Source organism: Jaculus jaculus, chromosome X (genome assembly GCF_020740685.1).
Source record: "Jaculus jaculus isolate mJacJac1 chromosome X, mJacJac1.mat.Y.cur, whole genome shotgun sequence".
In the NCBI taxonomy this organism is placed as follows: Eukaryota; Metazoa; Chordata; class Mammalia; order Rodentia; family Dipodidae; genus Jaculus; species Jaculus jaculus.
In genome coordinates this window covers 59,882,070-59,908,021 of record NC_059125.1, presented here as the reverse complement: position 1 = coordinate 59,908,021, position 25,952 = coordinate 59,882,070, and the positions used below count along the sequence as shown (strand labels likewise).

General features: G+C 39.4%; 1 protein-coding gene across 4 annotated transcripts in view; it reads left to right on the top strand.

The window, feature by feature from the left end:
• Ophn1 (oligophrenin 1) overlaps window positions 1-25,952 on the top strand; it is a 344,008-nt gene that overhangs the window by 306,117 nt on the left and 11,939 nt on the right. For all 4 annotated transcript variants that reach the window (XM_045140247.1, XR_006634606.1, XR_006634604.1 and 1 more), the window contains exons 20-23: window positions 5,948-6,095; window positions 10,388-10,711; window positions 20,850-21,012; window positions 22,206-22,256. In XM_045140247.1, the coding sequence (XP_044996182.1) occupies window positions 5,948-6,095; window positions 10,388-10,711; window positions 20,850-21,012; window positions 22,206-22,256 (686 nt within the window). The remainder of the gene's footprint in view (window positions 1-5,947; window positions 6,096-10,387; window positions 10,712-20,849; window positions 21,013-22,205; window positions 22,257-25,952) is intronic.

Sequence of the window (25,952 nt, the reverse complement as noted above, 5' to 3'; positions counted from 1 at the left end):
TACAACCATGTTTCTCCAGTCTAGGACCCTTGAATTTATAATCTCATTCAATCACCGCAAATCTATGAGGTAGATATTATCTTCACTTCACAACTGAAACCTCACATCTCGCCCAGGGTTGCATAGCTAGTAAGTGGCAAAGCCTCAACACAGTTAAGCCTGGCTACAATCTGACTTTGTAAATTCTATGTCATGTATCCTCTTCCTTAATCCAGTTGTCGAAAGAATACATGATGGGGGGAAACCATATTATTTAATAAGTGTTAAGGGGCCTTGTAGTCATCCATTCATTCTAAAATTCTGCCCTTGAGCAGAAATCTGGTCCATTTGTCTCTATTTCAGAGAGAGAGAATGAATGAATATAGAATGGAACACAGAGTGCTACTTTATAAAAAGACTATCCCCCAATTTGCGAATATCAGTTCCATTTGTATTCTATTGTTTAAAACATAATTCCATGTTCTTACATCATAGGAGAGGCAAATAATAGTAGGTATGGCTACTTCATTAGAACTCAGTGACTTCTATTAATAAAGGATACAGGAAAGCACTAGGCATCATCTACAAGAGGATAGGTAGTTGTGGTGGTTTTGAATGTAATGGCCCATAACCTCAGGTGTTTGTGATTAAGTTTCCTACTTAGTTCCCACCTAGCCCACATAGTGGAGCATTTGAGAAGTGGAGCCCTGCTGAGAAAATGTGTCACCAGGGGCAGACCTTAGGGTTGAGGCCAGCTCTGTGAGTATGCAGAGCCAGCTTTTTGCTTTCTGGTGCTTGCTATGTTGGTGCTTGCTATGTTGTCTATGGTATAGATGTATGATGAAGTGAGCCATCTTCTTCCACCGTGGTGAAGCTTCCCTTGGAAACTGTAAGCCTGAAGTAAACATAAGCTGCTTCCGGGTGGGTGTTTGTCCCAGCAATGAGAAGGTAACTGCATCTGTGCTCTTCTAGATATAGGAGCCATGGTTACATACAGGAATGAGAGATCAAAGAACTGAAGGACCACTCAGTGGCTCAGTGGTTAATTACATTTGCTTGTAAAGCCTACTGGCCTGGGTTCAATTTCCCACCACTTATTTGCAGTAGCAAGAGACTCTACTATACACACATACACACACATAAATAAAAATATTTTAAAATCAGTAACTGAAGATATGTAAAAATATACAATAACTAACTAAGGGCATTAAGAACCAATTAAAGTGTTGAAGAGATGGCTCAGTCAGTAAAGTGTTTGCCATTCATGCATGGGGACCTAAGTGAGATCCTTATAAGCCATGCAGAAATGCCAGGCATGATGATATGCATTTGTTATCCCAACACTGAGGTAACAGAGACAGGAGAATCCCTAAGTCTCTCTGCTCACCCAGTTTAGCACACTAGGCAAGTTCTCTGGCCCAGTGAGAGATCTGTTCATAAAAGATGAACAGCACCTGAGGAGCTACACCTGAAGTTGTTTTTTGACCCTGACATACACCTACACAATATATGAATGTGTACACACACGCGCGTGTGCACGCACACACACACACAGAGAACTAATTTAGCATGGATGTAGCCTAAGGTATATGTAGGGAATATGAAGAAATAGTGACTTTTGGTAGAAGTTGTTATGATATATTGTTAAATATATGGAGGCATGCAAATGTAATGTACGTAAAATAATGTATGTGTACTTATGAGGTACAATTTTATAAACTTTGTCATATTTATACATCTTTAAAACTCTCACCACAATCAAAAGAATGTATTTATCTCTTATGAAAGTTTACTCTTGTTCCTTTGAAGTTCCTCCCCACCCTGACCAACTCATATCACTTCCACTTCAGAAAACTACTAACCAGCTTTCCATCAATACAGGTTAATTTACATTTTCTACCGTTTTGTATAAATGAGATTGTGTAGCATTACTGGGGTCTTTTGCTATTCACTGTAATTGTCTTGAGATTGATTCAAATTGTTCCATGAAGATTTCATATAAATAAAATCATGTTATAAGCACTATTTCCTAAATTCTTTATTTAGCTTAATTATTCTGAGATTAATAATTTCATGAGTTAGTAGTTTATTCCTCTTTTATTTCCAAGTAGTGTGCCTTTCCTTATAATACAATTTGTTTGTTCATGAGTTATTGAGTATTTTAGCTATTTCCAGTTTGAGGATTTACAGATAAAACTACTATGAACATTTTTGTATGTTTGTATAACTAATATGTTCTCTTTAAAGAAGTTACATGGGGGCTGGAGGGATAGCTTAGCAGTTAAGGCATTTGCTTGCAAAGCCAAAGGACTCAGGTTTGATTCTCCAGGACCCACGTTAGCTAGAAGCTCAAGGGGGCACAAGCGTCTGGAATTGAGTTGCAAGGGCTGGAGGCCATGGTGCACCCATTCCCTCTCTCTCTCTCTCTCTCTCTCTCTCTCTCTCTACCAAATAAATAATAATAGAAATATTAAAAAAGAAATCACATTGTAATATTATGTTTGACATTTTCAAAAAAGTGTCAAACTTTTCCTAAGTAATTTTCCTACTTTATTTTATGCAAAATGCTGTGAAATTCATGCTTTTTATATTTGGTACAATCCTTCACTTAAGCTATTTGGGCTTGCAGAGTTCTTGTTTAATAGTTTTAAAACTATGAATTCAGAGTTTTCAGTAGTTATAGAACTGATCAGATTATCTGTTTTATTGGGATACACACACACACACACACACACACACACACACACACGGAAAGAGAGAGAGGTGGGAGGGGAGAGAGAGAGAGAGAGAGAGTGGGCATGCAGGGCCTTCAGCTGCTGTAAATTGTATGTTTGCATCACTGTGTGTTTGGCTACCTGGGACCTGGAAATTAAAACATGAGTTCTTAGGCTTCACAGGCAAGTGTCTTTACTGTTAAGCCATCTCTCTAGCCCTGGGCTATGTTTTTAAATGTACTCTGATACTACACCATAGTGTGTGATTCTAGAGCCGGGATCCAGGGCCTTGCTCATATTAAATCAGTATTCTACCACTGAGCTGAATCTCCAGTACCCATTGTACCATTTTTATATTCCTACCAGCAATCAAAGTCCCACTTGCAGCATCATATTGGTGATAAAGCGGTGAGCATAGCTGCCTTCCAAAATACCAGTTCCTTTATACCCTTCCCCATGTAGTGTTTTCTAGTCATTTCAAAATATTTGCCTTTCTGATAAGTGTTGCAGTAGTATCTCATTGTAGTTTTAATTTGCATTTCTCTGCTAACTTAATGATACCAAACTTCTTTTTCTTTTGTCAGCCATGTGTTGTCAGTTCAAATGTTGTGCCAATTTTTCTAAGTGGTATATTTATTTTCTTACTGAGCTTCAGGAACTTTTATATATTCTTGAAAATATTTAACCCAATCTATGGTTATGTTTTTAATTCTCTTAGCAATGTTATGGAAGAAAGCACACTTTTTTAAAATTAAGAACATACTTTGTATGGATACATCATGTGTCGGCACCATCTTTTCCCTCCTCCCTTCCCCCATTCCACAGGGGTCCCGCCTCAGTGGTGTTGCTGGTATTCTCCATGGTGTCATGGGTTGTGCTTTGTGGGAGCAGCGGTCAGTTATTGGGGGTAGGCAATGCTTCTTGGAATGACACCCCAACCTGTGGCTTTAAAAATCTTTCCACCCCCTCTTCCACAAAAATTCCCTGAGCATTGATGGGTGTGTTTTAAATCTACGTTAATAATAAGCTCATAGGAGCCTCTGTATCTCTGCTTTGGTAGGTGTTGAGTGTCCTCAGTGTCTATGTCCTTCACCCTGGCACTGATTGTTAGGCTCACAATGGAAGCAGCACTCTTGCTCATCTCCCCAATACCTCTGTGGTCAGCTGGGGCTTGGCTGAAATGTGAGCGGTAGTTTATCTACCTTCTGAAAAAGAAAAATACTCTACAATGGAGAGTGAAGTCAGCATAGGTTAAATGGGATAAACATTATTAATTTAGGGAGAGTTTGATGGATGTACCCTCTCTTTTTAGCCAAAGACCAGTGGGAACTTGACACTGGAGAACATAATCTTTGTCTCCATAGGATACAGACCTGGATTACAGGTCCAGATATGAATTTCTTTACACTGAGTGGATCTCTTAACCAATCAGCAAACTATTGTTTACCCACCAAGTCTGTCTGACACCATTACACTGCTGTGTCCTTTTTATCAGACTGGTTACTTCTAACTACTTAGGAAAAAACACACATTTTTTTGGCACTTGAGTTTTTTCTACACTTTTTTGGTTCTTGTTTAAATCTCAATGAGTAAAATCAGTCCATATTGTTGTATCTAGATAGAATAAGTAGTTGTTATGGTCTTTCATGGGACCATGTAACCTAATATATCTTAAAAGTGTACTTGATTTTTAATCAACAGGTCCAAGTACTTTTGGGGTATCAGATGCAGAGCAGGGAACATGGCAGACATGCTTCCACATAGCTTAAAATAGTCAGGAGACAGACAACAAATCAAGTAAAATATATTCTAGGTTAGAACACAACAAGAGATTCTAAAAACAAAACCAAATATGAAACAGGGGGAGAGAGATAGACATTGTAGGGGAAAGGGATATGTGCCATTACTTAGACACATTAACCTCGAGGGTCTGAATGAGGAAGGCATGTTTGGAATCTTGTAAAATGGAGAAAACAAGTTATATGGTTATTTGAGCAAAGATCTGAGTTCATCAGACATAATAAACAATCAGTGAAGAGGTGCTGGTGTGGGTAAGATTTAGTAAGGATAGTTGTAACAACTGTAACAGTGCCTGAACACAACATGCTATTTCAAACAGAACCAGGAATTTGACTCAGAGCTATGTCTCTAGTACCTACATGCCTGCTAATGTTTTGTATTTTCTTTTTCTTTCAACATTCGCTGGTCTCTGGTTGTTCATGCACTGTTTGTATTCATTGTCTCACTTTCAAGCAAATGTGCCATGTGTTTCCAGTCATGCATTTTCTATAATGACCCTGGTCTGTGAGGATGTTAGCTCTGGAATTTCACTTCATGCTAACCATTGGTATAGACATTGTTATTCTCACTGTCTGCCTAATGATCCATTTCGACCCTTATCACATATGTGCATCATCTCAAAGTATGTGCATTCAAGGCAAAATTTCAATCTCTAGAGAAAGCAGAAAATCCTTGTATGCCCATGAAACACTACATAGCAATTGTAATCACAGTTTTTCCTGCCTTCCTCTAGCATTTTTTCTGGCATCCAAGGTACTTCACATCTGATTCTCAATTTTATTTCATTTCTATTTTTGAACAGGCAATATACCACAGTGTGATATTTTATAAGAACAAAATAATATAGAAGGGAAAATAATTTTCCTTCCTCTTTCCCAAGCCAGCCATCATTTTTGCCTGGAGACAATGTAACTATATCTTTCTGTGTCCTTTAAAAAAATATATATATATTACATTATATATATATATATATATATATATATATATATATATATATATATATACATATATATATATATATATATATATATATATACACATATATGTATATATTAGTTACCCTGTGCTTTTCAACCCCACCCATGAAAAGTACTTTGAGAACTCTTTTCACTTAGGTCTTATCCTACTGGGTAGGTGTTGCTATGCCCATGTGTCCAATCAGGACATATGGTGAGGCTTAGAGAAGGGAGTAAGTAGGAAATCCAGGGTTGGTGTCATAGATTTGTCTATGCTCTTTCCATTATATTGAGGTGGCCATGTGAATATCGATTATGGTAGGAGATGTTTCACTTGCTGGTAGTTAGAGGGATTAAGAAAATCCTCCCAATTCCTTTAACCACATTAGTATTCACATGGAAGACTAAATGCAATGCTGGCAGGAACTGATAGATAGCATTAGGGAAATAAAATTTTAATCTAGTTTTCTCATGGATATTTTTATTCCTTCTCTACAGATATATTTAGGTCCACCTGAGGAGAATATTGCACCCCCAGTGCCTCCACCTCGAGTGACAGCAAGAAGGCACAAACCAATCACAATATCAAAGCGCTTGCTGCGAGAAAGGACCGTTTTCTATACGTCTCCCCTGGATGAAAGTGAAGGTCAGTTCTTAGTTTCTGCATGGTCATTAGGCATGAAGAAAATATTGAAGTGGAGGTGCGACCATTTTCTCCACATGAAGGTAGACCTTTCCTAGTTCTTTGGCTTAAAAAATAGTCAGGGGAAGGAAAAATATATAGTTTGTGTTCAGAGAAGGAATTAAATATTTGGAAGTTGATAGGGTAGGGATGACTCTGCAAAGGAGGCGGCTATGTGGTTCCTTACAAGGCCAGAGGACAGTCCAAAACATTCTTAGATATGTGCTGCCAATACAATGAAATGTGTGAGTAACACACACTATGAATGTCCTGATATTTTAATGTGACTGCAGCTAATAGCTATGCACCATGTCTTGCTAGAGACATGGTGAAATTATGATTATGATATATTTCCATGGCTTCATGGAGTTAGCAAGATCAAAAGAGGTATAGATATGTGAGCATATAAACATCCAGTGAAACATAATGGATATAGGGCCCCATGCTACTCTACTGAGACCAGTTGGACCAAATTTAACTGTAATCTCCATGTGGCCAAATAACATACTCTATTGTTCTTGTAAGCTTGTGAGAAACATTTGACACAGTTAACTTTCTTTTCCTTGAGTCACTGAACTTGGCTCTTAGGACACTAAACTCCCCATATTTCTCAGTAGATATTCTCTCTTATCTTCTGCAGGTTTTATTTCTCTTCCTAACTTTGACATTTTGGAAGGTCCAAGAGAATTCTTATGCCTCTTCTCTATGCTATTTTCTTACAGGATCTCTTTAGATATTATTAAAAGGCTCCAGATGATTTCCAGGTGTTCTTTTTTTTTCTGTAAGATTGCTGTCTCCACTTTATTGTTATCTCAAACTCCCTGTTCAGCTCTTCCCTGTGGATGACTCATGGGCATCTTAAATTTGAAATGAACAAACCACAACTTTTGTGGGGGTTGCTGGGAATGGAACAAAGAACCTTGTAAATGCTAGATAAAGCTCTCTATCACTGAGCTACACCCCCAGATCAAAACATAATTTTTTGGAGGTAGGGTCTCACTCTAGCCCAGGCTGAACTGGACTTTGCACTGTAGTCCCAGGCTGGCCTCAAATTCACAGTGATCTTCCTACCTCAGCCTCCTGAATACTGAGATTAAAGGCATGTACCATCATATCTGGCAAAACATAATTCTTTTTTTTTTCTTACTCTTGAAGCTTTTTTTTATTAGTTACGTACACAGTGTGTATACAGCCATGTTGGTACCATAGTTAGCCTCCTCCCTGTCCTCCCCCTTCTGCAGGGACCCTCATTGTTGGGGAATGTGGGTCGTCCATTGTGGGGTTAGCCATCAGTTATGGGTAAGAGACTATGTCTCTGTACATAATGTCCCAATATGTGGCTCTGACAATCTTTCTACCCCATTTTCTGCAAATTTCCCTGAGCCATGTTGAGTTCATATTAGGTCTACTGCAGTGATGAGGTCTTGGGAGCCTCTGTATCTCTGGATATTTGGTTTTAGGAGTTGAGTGTTCTCTTTGTCTATCTCTTTCACCATTGTGCTGGTACTAGGTTCAACAAGAAAGTAGCACTCATGCCATGTGTGGTGGCACCTGCCTTTAATCCCAGCACTTGGGAGGCAGAGGTAGGAGGATCACTATGAGTTCAAGGCCATCCTGAAACTATATACTAAATTCCAGATCAGCATGGGCTAGAGTAAGACTCTACCTCCAACACCCCCTCAAAAAAAGTAGCACTCTTGCTCATTTTCCCATTTACTCTAGGGTTTCAGCTGGGGCTGTAGTGAGGTGCAATGCACTGATTCTCTCCTCAGGATCTGCATCCATCTGAAAAAGAGAAGAAAATTCTCCAATGGAGAGTGAAGTCAGCACCAAATAATCTCATTGGTCTTGCTATTTTTTATGAGTGCAAGGTTTACAAATGTCATCACTTCATAGAGATCATCTCTGAGTATTCTAATAAAATGGGTCCTTCTCTTCCACACTCTTCCTATCCCTTTATAATATTTTATGTTATTCACAGAACCTACTATTATTTGTTGACATTTATTATCTGCCTTTCCTTTTAGAATGATAGATCTGTTTTTATCACTAACGTGTAGAACAATTTCTGCTGTATATTATACATGTTTAGTACTAATTTATTGAGTATATTGATGGTTGAATTAGAAATAATGGGGCTGGAGAGATGGCTTAGCAGTTAAGCGCTTGCCTGTGAAGCCTAAGGACCCCGGTTCGAGGCTCAGTTCCCCAGGTCCCACATTAGCCAGATGCACAAGGGGGCGCACGCGTCTGGAGTTCGTTTGCAGAGGCTGGAAGCCCTGGCGCGCCCATTCTCTCTATCTCCCTCTATCTGTCTTTATCTCTGTGTCTGTCGCTCTCAAATAAATAAATAAATAAATAAAATTAAAAAAAAAAGAAAGAATGAAGGGAAATGTATTACCTAACTTGCAGGATCATTTTCCTAAAAAGGAAGTTAAAATAGAAAAATAAAAGAAGGGAACACTGAATGCTTATTCTGTTGTTGTACAATCTCATTTCCAGGGACTAAATTTGTTTACAATTTTGCCAAATATAAAGTCTATGCCAGCAGAAACTTTTTTATTAAGAACATATTTTGAATGGTTATATCATGTATTGGAAACTCTTTTTTTTTTTTTTTTTTTGAAGTTTTTTTTTTTTTTAAATTTAATTTATTAGTGTTCTTTTCAGTAAATACAGGCAGTTTGGTACCATTATTTAGGCTCATCTGTGATCTACCCCCTCCCATTAGACCCTCCTTATTATTGAAAATGGGTCGTGCATTGTGGAGTTAGCCCCCAGTTATTAGTATGATAAATGTCTCTGAAAATCATGACCCAACATGTAACTCTGACATTCTTTCCGCCCCCTCTTCCGCAAGATTTCCCTGAGCCATGTTGGGTTCATTTTTGGTCTGCTTCAGTGCTGAGGTGTTGGGGGCCTCTGAGGCTCTGGCTCTCTGATTTGGTAGGAGTTGATTTTTCTCTGCGTTGATCTCCTTCCCCTTTGTGCTGGTATCCAGTTCGCAGGAAAACATCACCCTTGCTTATTTCGCCAGTTGTCCTTAGTTTCAGTTGGGCCCCTTCTGAGGTATGTTGGGGCAGCTCTCTTCTTAGGATCTGCATCTATCTGGAAAAGAGAAGCAGATTCTCCAACGGAGAGTGAGTTAGCACCCAGAAAATTGAGATAACACTTACTTTTTTGATAGACAGTTTGATAGGTGTAGGCCCTCTTATACCCCGTGATTGATGGTGGAAACTCTTTTGATATACTAGCCCCAACATCAGCACAGCACCTGCTACCTAATAAATACCTAATAAATGGATGTAATAAATAAACAGACTGGGCATTAGTCAACCCAAGATCTGATTTAATTTTGTCCACTAGCCTGCTGATTAACTTGAGCTAGTCACTTCCCCTCTCTGGGGCTCCATTTGCCCCTCTGTGTGGGGAGTGCTTTATGCCAGGTATCCAGTGAGGATGCCCAGTCTACACATTTATTTTTACTTTTTTAATGGCAAATGATTCACATGTCATAAATATGTAATTTTAATTGTATAGCTCAGTGGGGTAAACATATTTTATGTAGTCATCTTAGTGCATTACCAGAAACAAGCCCCAGACCTCCCAAACTCTCCTTTTCCTCAACCCTTAGCAATCACTAATCTACTTTTTGTGCTGCCTATGCTTGATATTTCATGTAACTGGAATCATATACAATGTAGTCTTTTATAATAAATTATTTCAGTTATAATATTTTAGGTTCATCTATGCTAGAGTATGTTTGCTTTTTATTGTCAAGTCATATTCCAGTGTATGAACATACCACTTTTTGTTTATCCATTCCTTGGTGGATGAGCACTTGATTTGTATTTACTTTTTATCTATCATGAATAATATCATGTTATCTTTATTTAGAAAAAATAAGTTGTAAAATTAATCGGGGCCTGCAAGCACTTTTTGAATTACATATCCCTTTGAAAGATATCTAATGTAATGTGTAATGTTAGGATATGGTTTATTGTAGTTTACTGAATTTTGGTGGTGAAAGTGCAACTCTTAAGTTAAATTCCCTATTTGGATGGAATCTGGGACTCCACATGAATTGGGGAGGACAGAGATGGTTCTTTTGAGTGCAGAGGAGTGAATTTGGCCAAAATGATAGCAGCTTTGAAAATGAGTACAGATTTTCAAGATTAAATGTGTATGCATGTATCAAAACGAAATGATTTTAAAGGTTATAATTAATTTTCCTTTTTTGCACCAATCTTTTGCAGATGAAATCCAGCAACAAACTCCTAATGGTACTATAACTAACACCCTCGAACTCCCCAAGCTGCCACAGAACCTCAAACTACCCACACAGAGGAGTGGGGAAGCTGATCTTGGGAGGAAGTCGCTAAGCAAACCTGTTTCTGACTGTAAATCAGAACCCTCCCCTGAGGTGGATGTGGGGAAGTTGGTGTCTAGGCTACAGGATGGAGGGATTAAGGGCACCCCAAAGTCTACCAATGGACCTGTGCCAGGTTCTGGGCCCACAAAGGCCCCTTCTTTCCACATAAAGAGACCAGCTCCCCGGCCCCTGGTTCAACACAAGGAAGGTAAGTGTTTGGGAATCCTTTGGGAGCCAGAACTAACCTAATTTTTACTTTGAGAACCTTCTGAATTTGAGGATTTCCTTCTCTCTGTCCTATCCTTATTACTTCTCTCACCCTTCCTTCCCTGGGTCCTTTCCTTATTTCTTCTTTTTGAGACAGAATTTCATTATTTAGCCCAGGCTAGCCTTTTACATGGAATCCTATTGCCTTAGCTGTGATTACAGGCATGTGCACAGTGCCTAGCCAGAGATTTCTTTAAAGGGGAATCAAATTCCATTTATCACACGTTGTAATAGAGCACAGGTAGAAAGATATGGTGTAGAGTGGGAGACAGGGTAGCAAGCATAATAGAAAAAGGGCAGGAATAAAATTAGTACACACAATGTTTGTCATGAAGCCTTACACACATACTAGAATAGCATAACAGATTTGGCTCTGAAGTTTCTAAATAAAACAAGAAAGAGAACAACCACAATGGATACATAATTCCAAGTTAAGAGAAAAAGAAGCTCCTTGTCCAGGTAAGGCACAACTAGTTTTGAGGCTGGGGGAAAATTCTCCTATTGTTTGTGGCATAGAGCAACCTTAGTACATGCTGATGATATTGATTTAGGACACAGATTATTCTGTGTAGAGAGCAGTACAATGTCCACAGAGTTATTGATTCTGAATTCTCTGACATGATCTTCTGATTCTGTGCCCACAGTTATTTAGCATCTTTGCACCTTGGCAAATCTGTGTGGTAGTTTGAATGTAAAATGTCCCCCTTAGACTCATGTATTTGGATACTTAGTCTCAAGTTGGTAGCATGGTTCCAGAAGGTTGTAGAACTTTTAGGAGGTGGAGCCCAGAAGAAGTGTGTCACTGGGGGCAGGACTTCAGGTATTACAGCCCAGTCCCACTTGTCATGTCTCTCTCCCTCTCCTTCCTTCCCTTCCTCTCCTTCGTCCCTGTTGATGTGGTGGTATGATACTGACTTCCACCTCCTGCCATGCTTTCCCAACAATGACAGAGTCTACCCTCTGATACCATAACCAAAATAAGTCATTTCCTTCCTTAAGGTACTTCTGGTCAGGTATTTTGTCCCACAAATGAGAAAGTAACTAATGCAATCTGTATAATGGGAAAAAGAGCTTATCCACAGATAGTTACTAGGATTCAAAGAAATATCAAATATCTGGCATATAATAAGCAGCTTATATGTTATTAATCCCTTCCTGTACCCTGCCTTCCCACCCTACAATTTGCCTCTTCTATGGAGACATCTACTCCTGTTTTGAAGTCATGTATTGACCATCATATTAAAATGAGTAGAAAGTTGGGTAATACTTATACTTATACTTCCATGGTAAAATTTGGTCTAGCTGTTGCCCACCTTTGAGACCGGCCACATGTTCTCAGCTCAGCACACACAGTATCTCAGTCCTACATATCAATTCTGCCACCACCATCTTTGGCTATTGAATTCAATCACAGTGTAATCACCTCTGCCCCTTCCTGCATATTTTCCATATGCTGCTGGCCACAGCTGCCATGATCTCATGGTCTCAGATAATGATGTGATTTGTCCAGCTTCAGCCAGATTTTCTCTGTCTGAGATACAGCATTGCTAGATTTTGCTTTCTGCACAGTCATTTAGCAACAGGCTGACATGGTGCAGTTTTTCTCGAAAGTCCCCACCCTCCAGCCTTGGCTACAGGAAATGTAAATGACACAGTTTAGACCTAAGTGAAGATTAGACAAATGTCTGGTATAGTTGCCTCTTTAAGCCCTACCCACCTATCTTCTCGTACCTGCCTCCCTATTTTCCTCCATATTTTGTCTGGTGTTATGTGACTGATTCTTGAATACCAGAACTTTTGGTGATTTAGGAAATGCTGCAAATTGTCCTGCCCCTTGGCTATAGCTGATAGTTAGCTCCTTAAGCTGCAAAGTAGCCTGAATGGCAAGGTCAGAGGGAGTGAGCTGTCATTTCAGCCCACCCACTCTGGACCTCACAGTTATCACTCAATTACAGCTCCATTATTGAGGCTGCTTCATTGATTTAGTGATATAAATGTGTCCTGCCTGCTACCATGTTTATCTCTTTTTAGTGATCCAACATTTGGGTGGACTTAATATGATCCCTATTTTTTTTTCTCAGCAATTAAAAATAGAAAAAAACATGGCACATATCAAATTGCTTTCTTCCATGACAATCAATATCGCAATAAAACCAATAGTGTTTGCTGATGAAATTTTATCACGCAGCCTTTTCTATTCCAGACATAGAGCTGGTTCCTTTCTCTTCTTCTATTGTATGTCATCATTGTGGTAAGCCTTTAGGGTACATTTTACCTTACTCATTTCATAGATAGAAAGACTTGCCCCAAACTCCTCAGGATATAGGATGGAAAGATGGAGCTGGAACCTATACTTCTTAGGTCCAATATTACTATACTTATACCACATTCTTATTTTTGTTGCTACTTTAGTCACCTTCCCCTTTCTGTTTATTCAAAGGCACCCAGTTTTTACATGTGCAAAATTGTACAAGCCCTCCTTTCCTTCACTTTGTATTCCCTCCTCTTTTGTAAATTACTTTTTTTATATTACCATGGAAAGAGATGGGTTTCATCTCGTGGCATCTTCACACATATGTGCCATTATACTGTGTTATTTGTTTCCCTCCCTGTGCCATCCTCTGTGACCTCCCCCTTAAGATGGTTTCCTTTCTTCCCCAAGTTAGTACCCCCTTCAACTTGCTTATTACTTATATTGCAGTATTCTGTTTTCAACCTCCCTTAAGATCTTTAATCTTTCTCATTAACCTTCTCTAGTTTCTACACACACACACACACACACACACACACACACACACACACACACTTAGGCACTTAAATATAGGTTTTATACATAAAAGAAAACATGTAGTATTTGTTTTGATGTTCCTGCCTCTTACCAGTTTTGGCTTCCTGAAATGCTAGTGTGTGCCTTCGCTAATTTGTTTAGATGTGGCACTAAGCAACATGAGGCACCAAGGTAAAAGGCCACAGTCTTATCTTCCACTGAATGGTTAGGGGTGATGTTGTCACACAAGATTCTGGTACAAGCCTACTATGATCCATGTTCTTATGGAGGGGAAAGCATTCCAGTAAGAGCAAGAGGCAAGAAGCCTTTCATTCTGCCTGAGGTCCTGAAATGAAAGTGGAGAGCATATCACTCAGGACCCTGGGGCATATGAGTTTTGAAGCCCTGCTTATCTCCTTATCTTTGTCTTGAGAGAAAAGATTTCATCTTGTGGAATGCTCCTGAGTTTGGAGGAAGGATACTTACAAAGCCTTTCTCAGTCACAGGGCCATCAATCCTTCCCCAGGGTGAGTAATAATGTGAGTGGCACTTCCATCTGCTCTAAAAGTATTCAGAACAAACTTGCTCCTGCCGTAATGGGTGTTGCTGGCTATTATCCACATTTTCTTGTTTGTACTTATTATGTTTTAATAACCTACTGTTTGTTTTTTTATGCTCTGCTTTTCCTGGAGTCTAACTCCAGATTGTTCCACAAGGATAATTAATGGCTAAGGTAGAAGCAAAGCTATATGATAAGCATGGGAGAATGTAACTGAAAGCAAGAGATCATTCTAGACGTCTGAGAGTGCCTGTATGAGGAAGCAACTTCTCCCTACTCTGTTCCCTAAGGTTGGGTATAGATGGATATAAAGAAAAGTGGAAGAAGTTATTGAAGACCAAAGACTGATGATTGTTGGGTCCATAGAAATCTATAAATTCTAAGGTTATTCAGTTACCATCACTTGACAGAGGATAGAGAAGGAAGTAGACAGATTGGGCAGGAGAAAGAGATCAAATTTATAGTGAAAGCCAGGTTTTAGACAAAAATTCAAAAGAAATAAAAAGGAAGTACAATTTTATGGAAAGACCACAGGCCCAAGGGAATTTGTGGTTAAAAGTCCATCCTCCAGTCTCTTAGCATGAGCCTGAATCTTGGCTCTGTCTCTTCTGGCTATGGGACTTCGAACAAATTATAACCTCTTTGAGCTTTGTTTCCTTGTTTGTTAAATGACGGTCATAATTGTTCCTATTGGATTGCTATAATGAGAAAGGATGACACATGTGTATTTGGCCCATCCTGAGTACTATGTAAGTGGAAGTGGTTGTTTGGCTCTGATAACAGGCTATCAGTAGCTACCCAGTTGTAGTTAGGTCAGCTTCACTTCCTTGAGTCTGATTCTCCTACTGGGAAGGGGACAGTACCTCTGTTACAGGCACAGTTTTTGTAGGTATTAAATTAGATGAGGTTTACAAAGCATCTGGTAATATAGTAAAGTCTTAAGAAGTGGCAGACCCAGAAACTGGGGATTCTTGAGCCAAAGGGGAGCCTTAAACCTAAAATGCAGATGGCAAAAGGGGCTCAGAACTATGTTTACCACCCCCAACATGTCTCTAAATGAAAATAATCAAAAAGAAGCATCCTTGAGGAGGAAGGGACAAAAAAGGATACTTACCCCTTTCTCTGTATCTCATTTGACCCATGGAGTCTGCAGGCAATCCTGCTCCAAGGAACTGTACCTTACCTCACTTTTTGAGCACCAAAGTTTGGATTTTACTTACTTACTAATTCAATTTTAAGACCCTGAGGAGATTCTGTCAGATCATTTGTATATATTCCCTGTGAAAGCATGAGTTTAGGCAGAGAAACTCCCTGTATGTTGAATACTTCCCTTTAGGTTTCAGACGAACCCTGAAACTTGAGGGTTTCATGTTCGTTTGAATCATGTATAGCTCAGCTAGAGATCTAAAAAGAGATTTTTTTTTTCACTGTCCTTCTAAAAGACTGAACTACATTTTTCATTGCTCAATAAATATTTGTTGAATATCTGCCGGTTACATGTCAAGCAATTTACTTGGGTCTCTGGGGAAGACAAAGATGAATCCCACCTGTATCTGGCTCTCAAGTTGCTCCCATCCAAACAGGGAAAAGAGATAGAGAGCCATGAAAACAAAGAGCCAAAGTACAGGATTCTAGTACAAGACAGTCAGTGCCTTAAGAGCTAGAGAAAGGAACTTGGAGCATCTTACACTTCCTAATAGTCATGGCACTTAAGCTGATGCAAATTTGGGCATGTGGGAATAGGATAAAGAGCATCTTGGAAAGAGAGAATTAATTGTAAGACATGCACATAGAGCAATAAATAATACCGTTTGTCTGGACTGTAGAATATGTGAAGAAGAATGACAAAAAGTTAGATTCGAAAGAACAGCTGAGGCCAAATGGAAGAGGATAGTGAATGCCAGTTTTAACATTTTTTATTTTTTTTTAGCATTTTCTGCAAGCAGCTGAGAGCCATGAAATCTAAATGTATTTTTGAGAGGATAAGGGAAGGAGAGAAAAAGAAAGACATGTGGGCTTTCAGAATGCTCCAAAAACAGCATACAAAAGTTAGCAGAAAGAGACTGAAGTCTAGAAAATGATATAAGCAAATTTACCTGCAAAATAGACTAATCTTCACATTGTACTGATAGAGAAATGATCTGCTGTGATTTACAAGAGTTACTTTTAGTACTAAGACTAGAATATTTTTTTTCCCTTGATTTCTGGTTATGTAACTCTTCCCTCCCTGCATTGCTAGTTTGACATTGTGGCTTAACTGGGTCTGAGACGATTTAGAAACAAGAAAGAACACTGGGGTCTTTTAGCCAAGAAAATACTTTGCTGTTACTTCAAAGCCTTACTTGTAATGAATCATCAACATGGAGTTGCCTATAAAAGTCCCAGACGGATAAACAGTTAATGATGCTTGCTTTCTAGATCTTAGGTTGATGTGCATTTCAATATGACTGTAAAGGGAATGAATGGGGTTCCTATTTGGGAGATGTCACATCATTTACTCATTAAGAAAAATGACTTATAGAATGAGTGTGGCTTCAGGTAGAAATATTTTCTGGTTCTGATAGTGAGCCATATCCTTCCTGTCCAACAACCAGTAGAAGCAAGACAGCACTGTCAGCTCCGGTCACTCATGAGCTGCTTGGAAGAAGCAATAGCAAGTTCTCTGGAGGTCTTCAACGCAGGATGTATATCACAGCACAAAGGGAATATTGAAAATATTCATATGCAGGTTCCATACCAATTAAGCTAGGATCTCTGAGGTTAGGGTCCACGTACTATGTAAAATCTAAGGCCCTTTACATATTCTTAACATGTAGCTAGGGTTAAAAGCTACTACAGAACTGGTAGTTGGGACAATGTTTCAGAAAACACACGGACATGGATATATTGCTGATAAACTGAACAGTTTCTTCTCATCTTTGGAGTATCTTCTCTGTACAAAAGGCATCATATTTTCTGTAGTATTGTGGCTAGTCAGTGCATAAAGCACTGAATAAAGTGTCATACTAATTGGAACAGAAATGATATTTCCTGAAAATATAACTGTTGTCTGGGGAAATGACTCAGTGAACAAAGCATTTGCCTTGGAAGTGTGAGGACAGGAATTTGGATTTCCCAGCACCCATATAAATGCAAGGTGTGGCATGGCAGCACTCAGGAGGCAAAGATAGAGGATCCTGGTGGCAAGCTAGGGAGCTCTGTGTTCAACCAAGAGACCCTGACTCATAAATGGAGAGTGATGAAAGAAAACACCCCAGTGCCAACCACCAGCCTCCACACACATGGGCACACATGCATTCACACTTCCATACAAAAAGGGAATTTAGGGGCTGGAGAGATGGCTTAGCAGTTAAGGCACTTGCTTGTAAAGCCTAAGGACTCAGGTTCAACTCTCTATGTTCTTTGTAAACCAGAAGCACAAGATAATGCAAGCACACAAAGTCATATGTACACAAGGTGGCATACACCTCTGGAGTTTGACTACAATGACCGGAACCCCTCAAACACCAATTTCTCTCTCTCTTTCTCACTCTTTCATAAAAAATCACAAACAGGGTAGTTAGGTCGGGGGATATAGCTCAGTGATAGAGCATGTCTAGTATGTTCGAGATCTTGGGTTCAAACCCTAGTACTAAAAATACACAAAAGAAAAATAATAGATAATAACTAAAATTTTGCTTGTATTATTTATTTGTAAGTTTATATTACTACTAATAATAACACAGCAGACACTGGGGAAAGTAGTGGATATGTAATCAAATAAGGGTGTTAGTCATTACTCTATCACTATCTAACTATATTATATGGATGAGTGAGTTCACCTTTTAAAAAATTATTTATATATTTACAAGCAAAGAGACACAGAGAGAGATACAGAGAGAGAGAGAGAGAGAGAGAGAGAGAGAGAGAGAGAGAGGGAGAGAGAGAAAGAGAGAAAGAGAAGATGGGTGCACTACGGCCTCCAGCCACTTCAAACAAACTTCAGACACATGTGCTACCTTGTGCATCTGGCTTATGTGGGTACTAAGGAATTGAACCTGGGTCCTCAGGCTTCTCAAGTGCCTTGACCACTAAGCAATCTCTCTAGCTTAGGTTTGTCTTTTTGAACCTTAGTTTCTTTCTCTGCAAAATGAGAAGAATATGAACATTGTTCTTATCTCCCAAGCTTACTGTGAACATCATGTAGGAGCATGCTTTAAACAGCATATAAAGTTTGTTAGAGAAAATGGATTCTTATCACTTTGGTGTAATTCTGTATACCCAGCCTGGTGCCAGGGGGCATGGCCTGTCCAGAAATATAAAGTCTAGATTAGATTGTGATCCTGAAGCTATAGGTGTACACATGAATAATGTTTTGCTCATTCCTTCACTAATATCACCCATTCTATATTATTATCATCACTTTTCATACCTATTTGCACAGGATGGATAGGTGAATATTTTTTTTTTAATTCACAAGAACATGTCATGGGTTAGAGAGATTGCTCAATGGTTAAAGCTGTTGCCTGCAAAGCCTAATGACTCAAGTTCAGTTCCTCAGTACCCAGGTAAAGCCAAATGCACAAGGTGGCACATGTATCTAGAGTTTCTTGGCAGTGGCTAGAATTCCTGGTATATCTGATATCTTGCTCCTCTCTCTCAAATAAATAAACAAAAATATTTTTAGGGCTGGAGAGATGGCTTAGTGGTTAAGCGCTTGCCTGTGAAGCCTAAGGACCTCGGTTCAAGGCTAGATTCCCCAGGACCCACGTTAGTCAGATGCACAAGGGGGCACACGTGTCTGGAGTTCGTTTGCAGTGGCTGGAAGCCCTGGCGCACCCATTCTCTCTCTTTCTCTCTCTATCTCTTTCTCTCTCTGGCTGTTGCTCTCAAATAAATAAATACAAATTAAAAAAATATTTTTTTAAAAGAATATGTCAGCAGATGAACATCTACATGGCCAGAATACTCAGAAGTGAGTCTAGGGCTTGCTTTGATGCAGCTTTGAGGAGACCAGTTTTATAGAGTCGAACTGCTAGATAAAAGAATAGGTCCCTGGGACAGTGATTTGGCTTATGAAGAGTCTTGCAGCTGGGTATGGTGGCACACGCCTTTAATCCCAGCACTTGGGAGGCAGATGTAGGATGATTTCCATGAGTTTGAGGCTACCCTGAGACTACATAGTGAACTCCAGGTCAGCCTGAGCTAGAGGGAAACCCTACGTTGAAAAAATAAAAGAGTCTTGAATATATGTTAAGAAGTTTGAAATTTACGGTGCATGTTTTAGAGCTATTCCTCTTGAAGGAGAAAGATAACAGTATAAACTTAATTAACTCCTATCACAGTGTTATATGGAGTCAATTTAATATTGTTATTTTTGCCTTAAACAATTTGTAGAAGAATGACTAACTATCAGGATCTACTGACAAATGTTAAGTAGATGGATGTCAAGATCTACTAACACCTTGCATGGCTGTGCATGTACCTATTTCAGTATTGTCTTCATCAAGGCATGAGGCATTTCGTGCACTTTTTGTTTTTGTTTTACTTTCATTTTATGAGACAGAGTCTCACTCTGTAGTTCAGGCTGCTCTTGAACTCATGGCAATGCTCCTGTCTTAGTCTCTCACAAGGGTTGAATCATACATGTGAGCTACCATACCCAGCTTTGTGGACTTTTTTCCACTTCATATTATTCTACATATATTCTTTTACCTTGACTTTATCTAAATCTTTGTCAGTTTATACATAATATGTGTTACTTAATTGCCTCCATGGCCTCACAGTACCTGACACTACCTGCACAAGACCATCATAAGAGGAGGAAAAGATCTTGACATCAAAATTAAAAGAGAGACTGATTGAGATGGGGAGGGGATATGATGGAGAATGGAGTTTCAAAGAGGAAAGTGGGGGGGGGGGAGGGAGGGTATTACCATGGGGTATTTTTTATCATCATGGAAATTGTTAATAAAAATTTGGAAAAAAAAGAAATGAAATATTTGCTAGCTTCTGTGACTGGATCTGACTTTTTGCTGTTAAGGTGCACATTTTTGTTTCAGCTGGTTTTCCTTATTTTTTTCCTCTCTTTAATAAATTTCTTTGAGTTTTTTTTTCCAAAGTGGAATTACTTTGTCAATACATACTAATTATTGCACATGTATGATTTTGTATTTAATCTAAATTGTTCTGGAATGTTTAATGGGCATCTAGATAAAATGAATCTAGATTACAGTATAGTGAATAGTATACTTGTTTTACCATAATATTGCCTAACCATTTTATTAAAGTATATATTTATGTTTTTTCTGACTAACTTGGAAACCAGAGATGTGGAAAACGGAAGATGAGTTAGGAGAGTATTTTAATACTGAAAGTGATAAATATCTTATTGGTCATGGATTTCTCAAATTCAAATTCATCATCAAGCATTTACTAAGCACCTACTATATGCCTGAAACTGTACTAAACATATCAGTGTTAGCATACTTTTTTCTGTTTCTGTAAGATAACGTGCTACTGTTCTTGGTTGCAAAGTGAGGAAATTTACATTTAAGAATTATATGCCAAACCTAATAAGATATGTGAAGTTCTGGGCTTCAGAGGTAGACTCTGAAGGACAGCTGCTAGAAGAATTACCAAACAAAAAGAATTGTTGGTGGTCAATTTGAAATGGGAGCCAAAGAAGATGGCCCAGGTTGCCCAGTATTAGATACAAACTCATATAGAGTATTCTTGAGTATTCAAGTCCCTTGTTGTTGTTCTCTCTTCCAGGTGATGCTGACAGTTTTAGCAAAGTACGACCTCCAGGAGAAAAACAAGTAATTATCCGTCCCCCTGTGAGACCACCAGACCCTCCCTGCCGAGCTTTTACTCCACAGAAGCCAGAACCCAAGCCAGATTTGGCTGGCAATGCAGGGGATATCCCATCGTCTGTGTAAGTAGGGGTGTTCTTCAACTTGACCTAAAGTCTGTGTTAGGCCACTAGGAATTCATTCAAGATCACTATTTATGGGTCCTGAATTTATGCAGCATAGAACACTGGAATGTCATTCACTTCAGAATCTAGCGGATCCAGCTCTGTATGAAGTATTCTGTTCAACACCCAAAACTGAGCTATTTCCCAAATGTTGAAGACTTTAAGTTTTATTTCAAAGTCTGCTAGGGAAACTCCATTATTTTTATCTGCCCTAATCTTTGTCAAGGTAGCAAATTGCTTTCTGTTTTTTGTCCATTTGATTCCAGAAATTTCATTCAAATTTTTGTGTTATTGCTATTAGGTTCAAAATAATTTAATGAACACAGTTTTATTGTATTTATGCTTGGAGTCTCTGTGTGTGTGTGTATGTGTGTGTGCGCGTGCACACTTGTGCCCGCATATGGTATATATGTTTTCTTCTTTTTCTTTGCAAAGGATCAATTTTTAAAAAATCTTCCAAAATGACACAGGCTTTCTAGAGAGCCTGTCACAGAGTAAGAGGTGAGCTGACATCTAGCAGGCCTTCTGGAGGCTGGACAATAAGCCAGAAGACCAAGGAAGGAGCATCTTCTAGGGACCAGACTTGCTTATTCACAACCTGGCTGGCTATTCTATACTTAACCAGCAACCTCAACAGTTTTAGCATCTTGCCTCCTAATCTTACTTTTCCTTGTGTCTCTTGTTTTTCATAATTGTAAAATTGGGAAAGAACAAAGTTTCTATATTTTTAGCTTGTTACCAATGAATATTTACCAAATGTCAGAAATAACACTGTGAAACCAAATACTAGTTTTATTTATTACTTACTTCCCCCTCAAAAAAAAAAAATAAACCTGAATGGGCAATAAATTATTCTAAAGGAACAAGGAGCAAAGGGTCCCACTTGTAGTCTTTAGGGTGCCTATGACCTGTTGGCCATTCCCCATTCTGATATTTGACTTTCTTCCAAATCCTTTTTCCCTTTGCCAGAAAAAGTGGGGCCTACCATTGATTGGTGACCCATATAGTGCAGAGCCACCCTCTCCTTTACACTGGGGCCTCTCATTCATTGGTGACCCATATAGTGCAGAGCCCCCCTCCCCTTTACAGTGGCCCTGGGTTCTCACTTGTGTTCCAGAGCAACTCACATGACTTAGTGGCTTTTTTTTCAGGGTGGCTTCCAGGACCAGGTTCTTTGAAACAGCTTCCCGGAAAACTGGAAGGTAAGGGACACAGGCAACAGAAGAGAAATCAAATCCCTTGCTTGTAAATGCATCCTGAGCATCCCATTGGTTTTTGTTCTTCTCTTTTCCTGTTCCTCTATAGTTCCTGTGTTCTGTCTCTCTCCTTCCCTCCCTTGTTCTTCTTTTCTCTCTCTCCCCCCTCTCTCTGTCTACTTCTCCCCTTTTATCTTTTCATGTGCTTCTGTTTCTCATCTGCTTTTATGTTTTCTATCACATTTTTCTCACTTGTACTGTCATCCTCAGTATCTTTATATTACTGTTTCTCTGCCTGCATCTCTATTTCTCTTTGTGTCACTCTTCCTGTCCATTTTTCTTAACTCATGTTTCTGTATCTCTTGTCTCTTTTCTTCCCCATTTCCATCTTTTTGTCTCTTCCTCTTTCTCACAACATATGCATACACACATACTTGTATGCACATAAACACACATCCCAAACTCTATTGAAAAAGTTTTACAAGGGTTAAGAAGATCTTTCAGTAGATAAGGAGTTTGTGATACAACTATTGGAACCTAAGTTTAGAGCTCCAGACCCTATGTAAAAGCTGTAAAAACCAGAAGCTATGGAGGACTTCTATAATCCTAGTGTGCCTACAAAGACAAGGGAGGTGTAGGTAGGAGAATCTCCCAGGATGATGAACAACAAAGAAACTGCACCTAAAAATGAGGTGAGAGATAAGAACTGACCCAAAAGTTGTCCTCTGACGTCCACATGTATGCTGTTGTATGCTTGAACCCACCTTCACAACATGATCATGTACTCACAAGAAAAGAAAGAAAGGAGGAATGGAGTAAAGGAAGAATTGTGAAGAAACTAGAAAAGAAGAAAGAAAGGGTGGTAAAGAGAGAGGAAAGATAGGGAGAAGGAAGAGGGGGAAAAAAGACCTTTTGTTTGTTCTTATTTTGTTTGTTGAGACTTCATTATAATGGAAAAGGACAGCTGACAGGGATGTGTAGAGGATAACATTGTACTACCAAAATCCTCTTCAAAGAGAAGCAGTCAGCCTGGCAATGATTTTCAAACAGGCTTGGAAAACATGAAGGAATAACCCCCACAGACTCCTGGCTTATAGTCTAAAATCACTAAAACAGATATATAAAGTGGGGCATAATATCCATTTAAAAAATTGTTTATTTTTATTTATTTTAGAGTTACAGACAGAGAGAGTAAAAGGGAGATAGAAAGAGAGAATGGGCACGCCAGGTCTTCCAGCCACTGCAAATGAACTTGACATGTGCACCCCCTTGTGCATCTGCCTAACGTGGGTCCTGGGGAATCAAGCCTCAAACCAGTGTCCTTAGGCTTCACAGACAAGTGCTTAACCGCTAAGGCATCTCTCCATCCCTAAGATCCATTTTTTTTTCTCTCTCACCCACCTTCCTTCCTCACACTCTTCCATCTTTCTTTTTGTTCTTTTTTCTTTTTTTTTATTATTAGTTTTCTATTCAGCAAATACAGGCAGTTTGGTACCATTATTAAGCTCATCCGTAACCTACCCCTCACCATTTGCCCCGCCTTATTGAGGTATATGGGTTGTGCATTATGGAGTTAGCCCACAGTTATTGGTACGATAAAGGTCTCTGCATATCATGACCCAACATGTGGCTCTGACATTCTTTCCGCCCCCTCTTCCGCAAAATTTCCCTAAGCCATGTTGAGTTCATTTTTGGTCTGCTTCAGTGATGAGGTGTTGGGGGCCTCTGAGGCTCTGGCTCTCTGGTTTGGTAGGAGTTGATTTTTCTCTGTGTTGGTCTCCTTTCCCCTTGTGCTGGTACCCGGTTCATCAGGAAAAGAGCACCCTTGCTTGTCTCGCAATTTTCCTTAGTTTCAGCCAGAGCCCTTTTGAGGTATGATGGGGTGGCTCTCTCCTTAGGATCTGCATCTATCTGAAAAAGAGAAGCAGATTCTCCAACGGAGAGTAAGTTAGCACCAGATCAAATGAGATAACCCTTATTTTTTTTTTATAGAGAGTTTAATAGGTGAAGGCCCTCTTGTAGCCCATGATTGATGGTAGCTTGATATTGAAGAGTGGGCTTATGTTTCGATATGGTTCTGACTTGTTTCCCAGCTCCAGCTATGGTTCCCATACCACTGAGGGGATCAGTTAGCCAAATCAAGAGCAGTTGGTTCCCCACCATGGCTGTGTGCCACGATTGCACTTGTGTGGGCATCACAACTGGTTATTTGTTGCTAAGTAGGTTAGACCATGAGTTGCTTGGACAGATATTGGTCCTTTCCCACAGTCACCCATGTAGCACCTTCTGGCACTAGACACGCTGAATGTCTGGGGACTGACTGTCTCCTGGCTTCCAGCCATGCCGTTCTATATTACGTGTCAGCTGCATATGGTGTCTTCAGCAGTAGGGTCTTACCACTAACCTTTGGTGGGTCATCAATAACTCTGACAGAAATCGGTCATTCTTTTAGGAAACCTTGTAGGTTTCTCTAATCAAAAGCTCATTATGGATGGTAGCCCCATGCTGGTACTGTGTCAGTGCCCACTAACAAAATGAGGAAAAAGATAACTAATATACAAGAGTTAGAAAGGGGAGAGAGAGAGAGAGAGGGAGAGGGAGGGGGAGAGGGAGGGAGGGAAGATGTAGAAGATTTAGGTTAGACTTGATCCTACCCTCTCCAGTGACTTGTGGCTCAGGTGTTTTCTGTAAGGGCCTGGTGAAGGTTCAGCCATTTGGACTGCCTTTTAGGAAGTAAAATTTTATAGTACCATTGCCGTTTGGGTCTAAATTAGTGTTTCCCACCCTTTCAAAGCCCTCCCCTCCCTCCCCATCCATCCTAGTGTGTATTCCATGAGATGCTTGCTGGGTATGTAAGGTGTCTTGGGTAGATTCAGGTTAGTTGCTATAGATGAGTGAGACTATGTAGTGACTTTTTTTCTGTGATTGTCTAAGTTCACTGAGAATGATCTGTTCCAGGTTCAACCATTTTACCTCAAATTTCTTTGTATCATTTTTTTTTACTGCTGTATAGAATTCCATTGTGTAGATATACCACATCTTAGTTATCCATTCTTCTAGTGTTGGACATCTGAATTGATTCCAGCTCTTAGCTTTTACAAATTGAGCCGCTACAAAAATGGTTTAGCAAATCTCTCTGGCCTGTGGTTTGAAGGTTTTAGGGTAGATGCGCAGTAAGGGAATAACTGGGTCTGTTGTTATCTCTATAGTCAGCTTTTTCAGGAGCCTCCATTTTACTTTCCAAAGTGGTTGTACCATCCTACATACCCACCAACAGTGGATGAGTGTTCCTACTTCTCCACATCCTCACCAGCATTTATTTTCATTTGATATTTTTGATGTTTGCTATCCTTATTGGGGTAAGGTGGAATCTCATAGTTGTTTTAATTTGCATTTCTCTGATGATTAGGGATGATGAACATTTTCTTAAGTGTGTGTTTGCCATTTGTGTTTCTTTCTCTGTGAACTGCATGTTCAGCTCTTTGCCCCATTTTGTGAGTGGGGTGTTTGACTTCTTACTGTTTAGATTTTTGAGTTCTTTGTTAATTCTAGAGATTAGGCCCCTGTCAGTTAGATAACCTGCAAATATTTTCTCCCATTCTGTGGGTAATCTATTGGCTTTGGTTATTGTATGCTTGTCTGTAGAGAAACTCTTCAGCTTCATGTGATCCCATTGGTTGAGTGACTGTTTAAGATCATGAG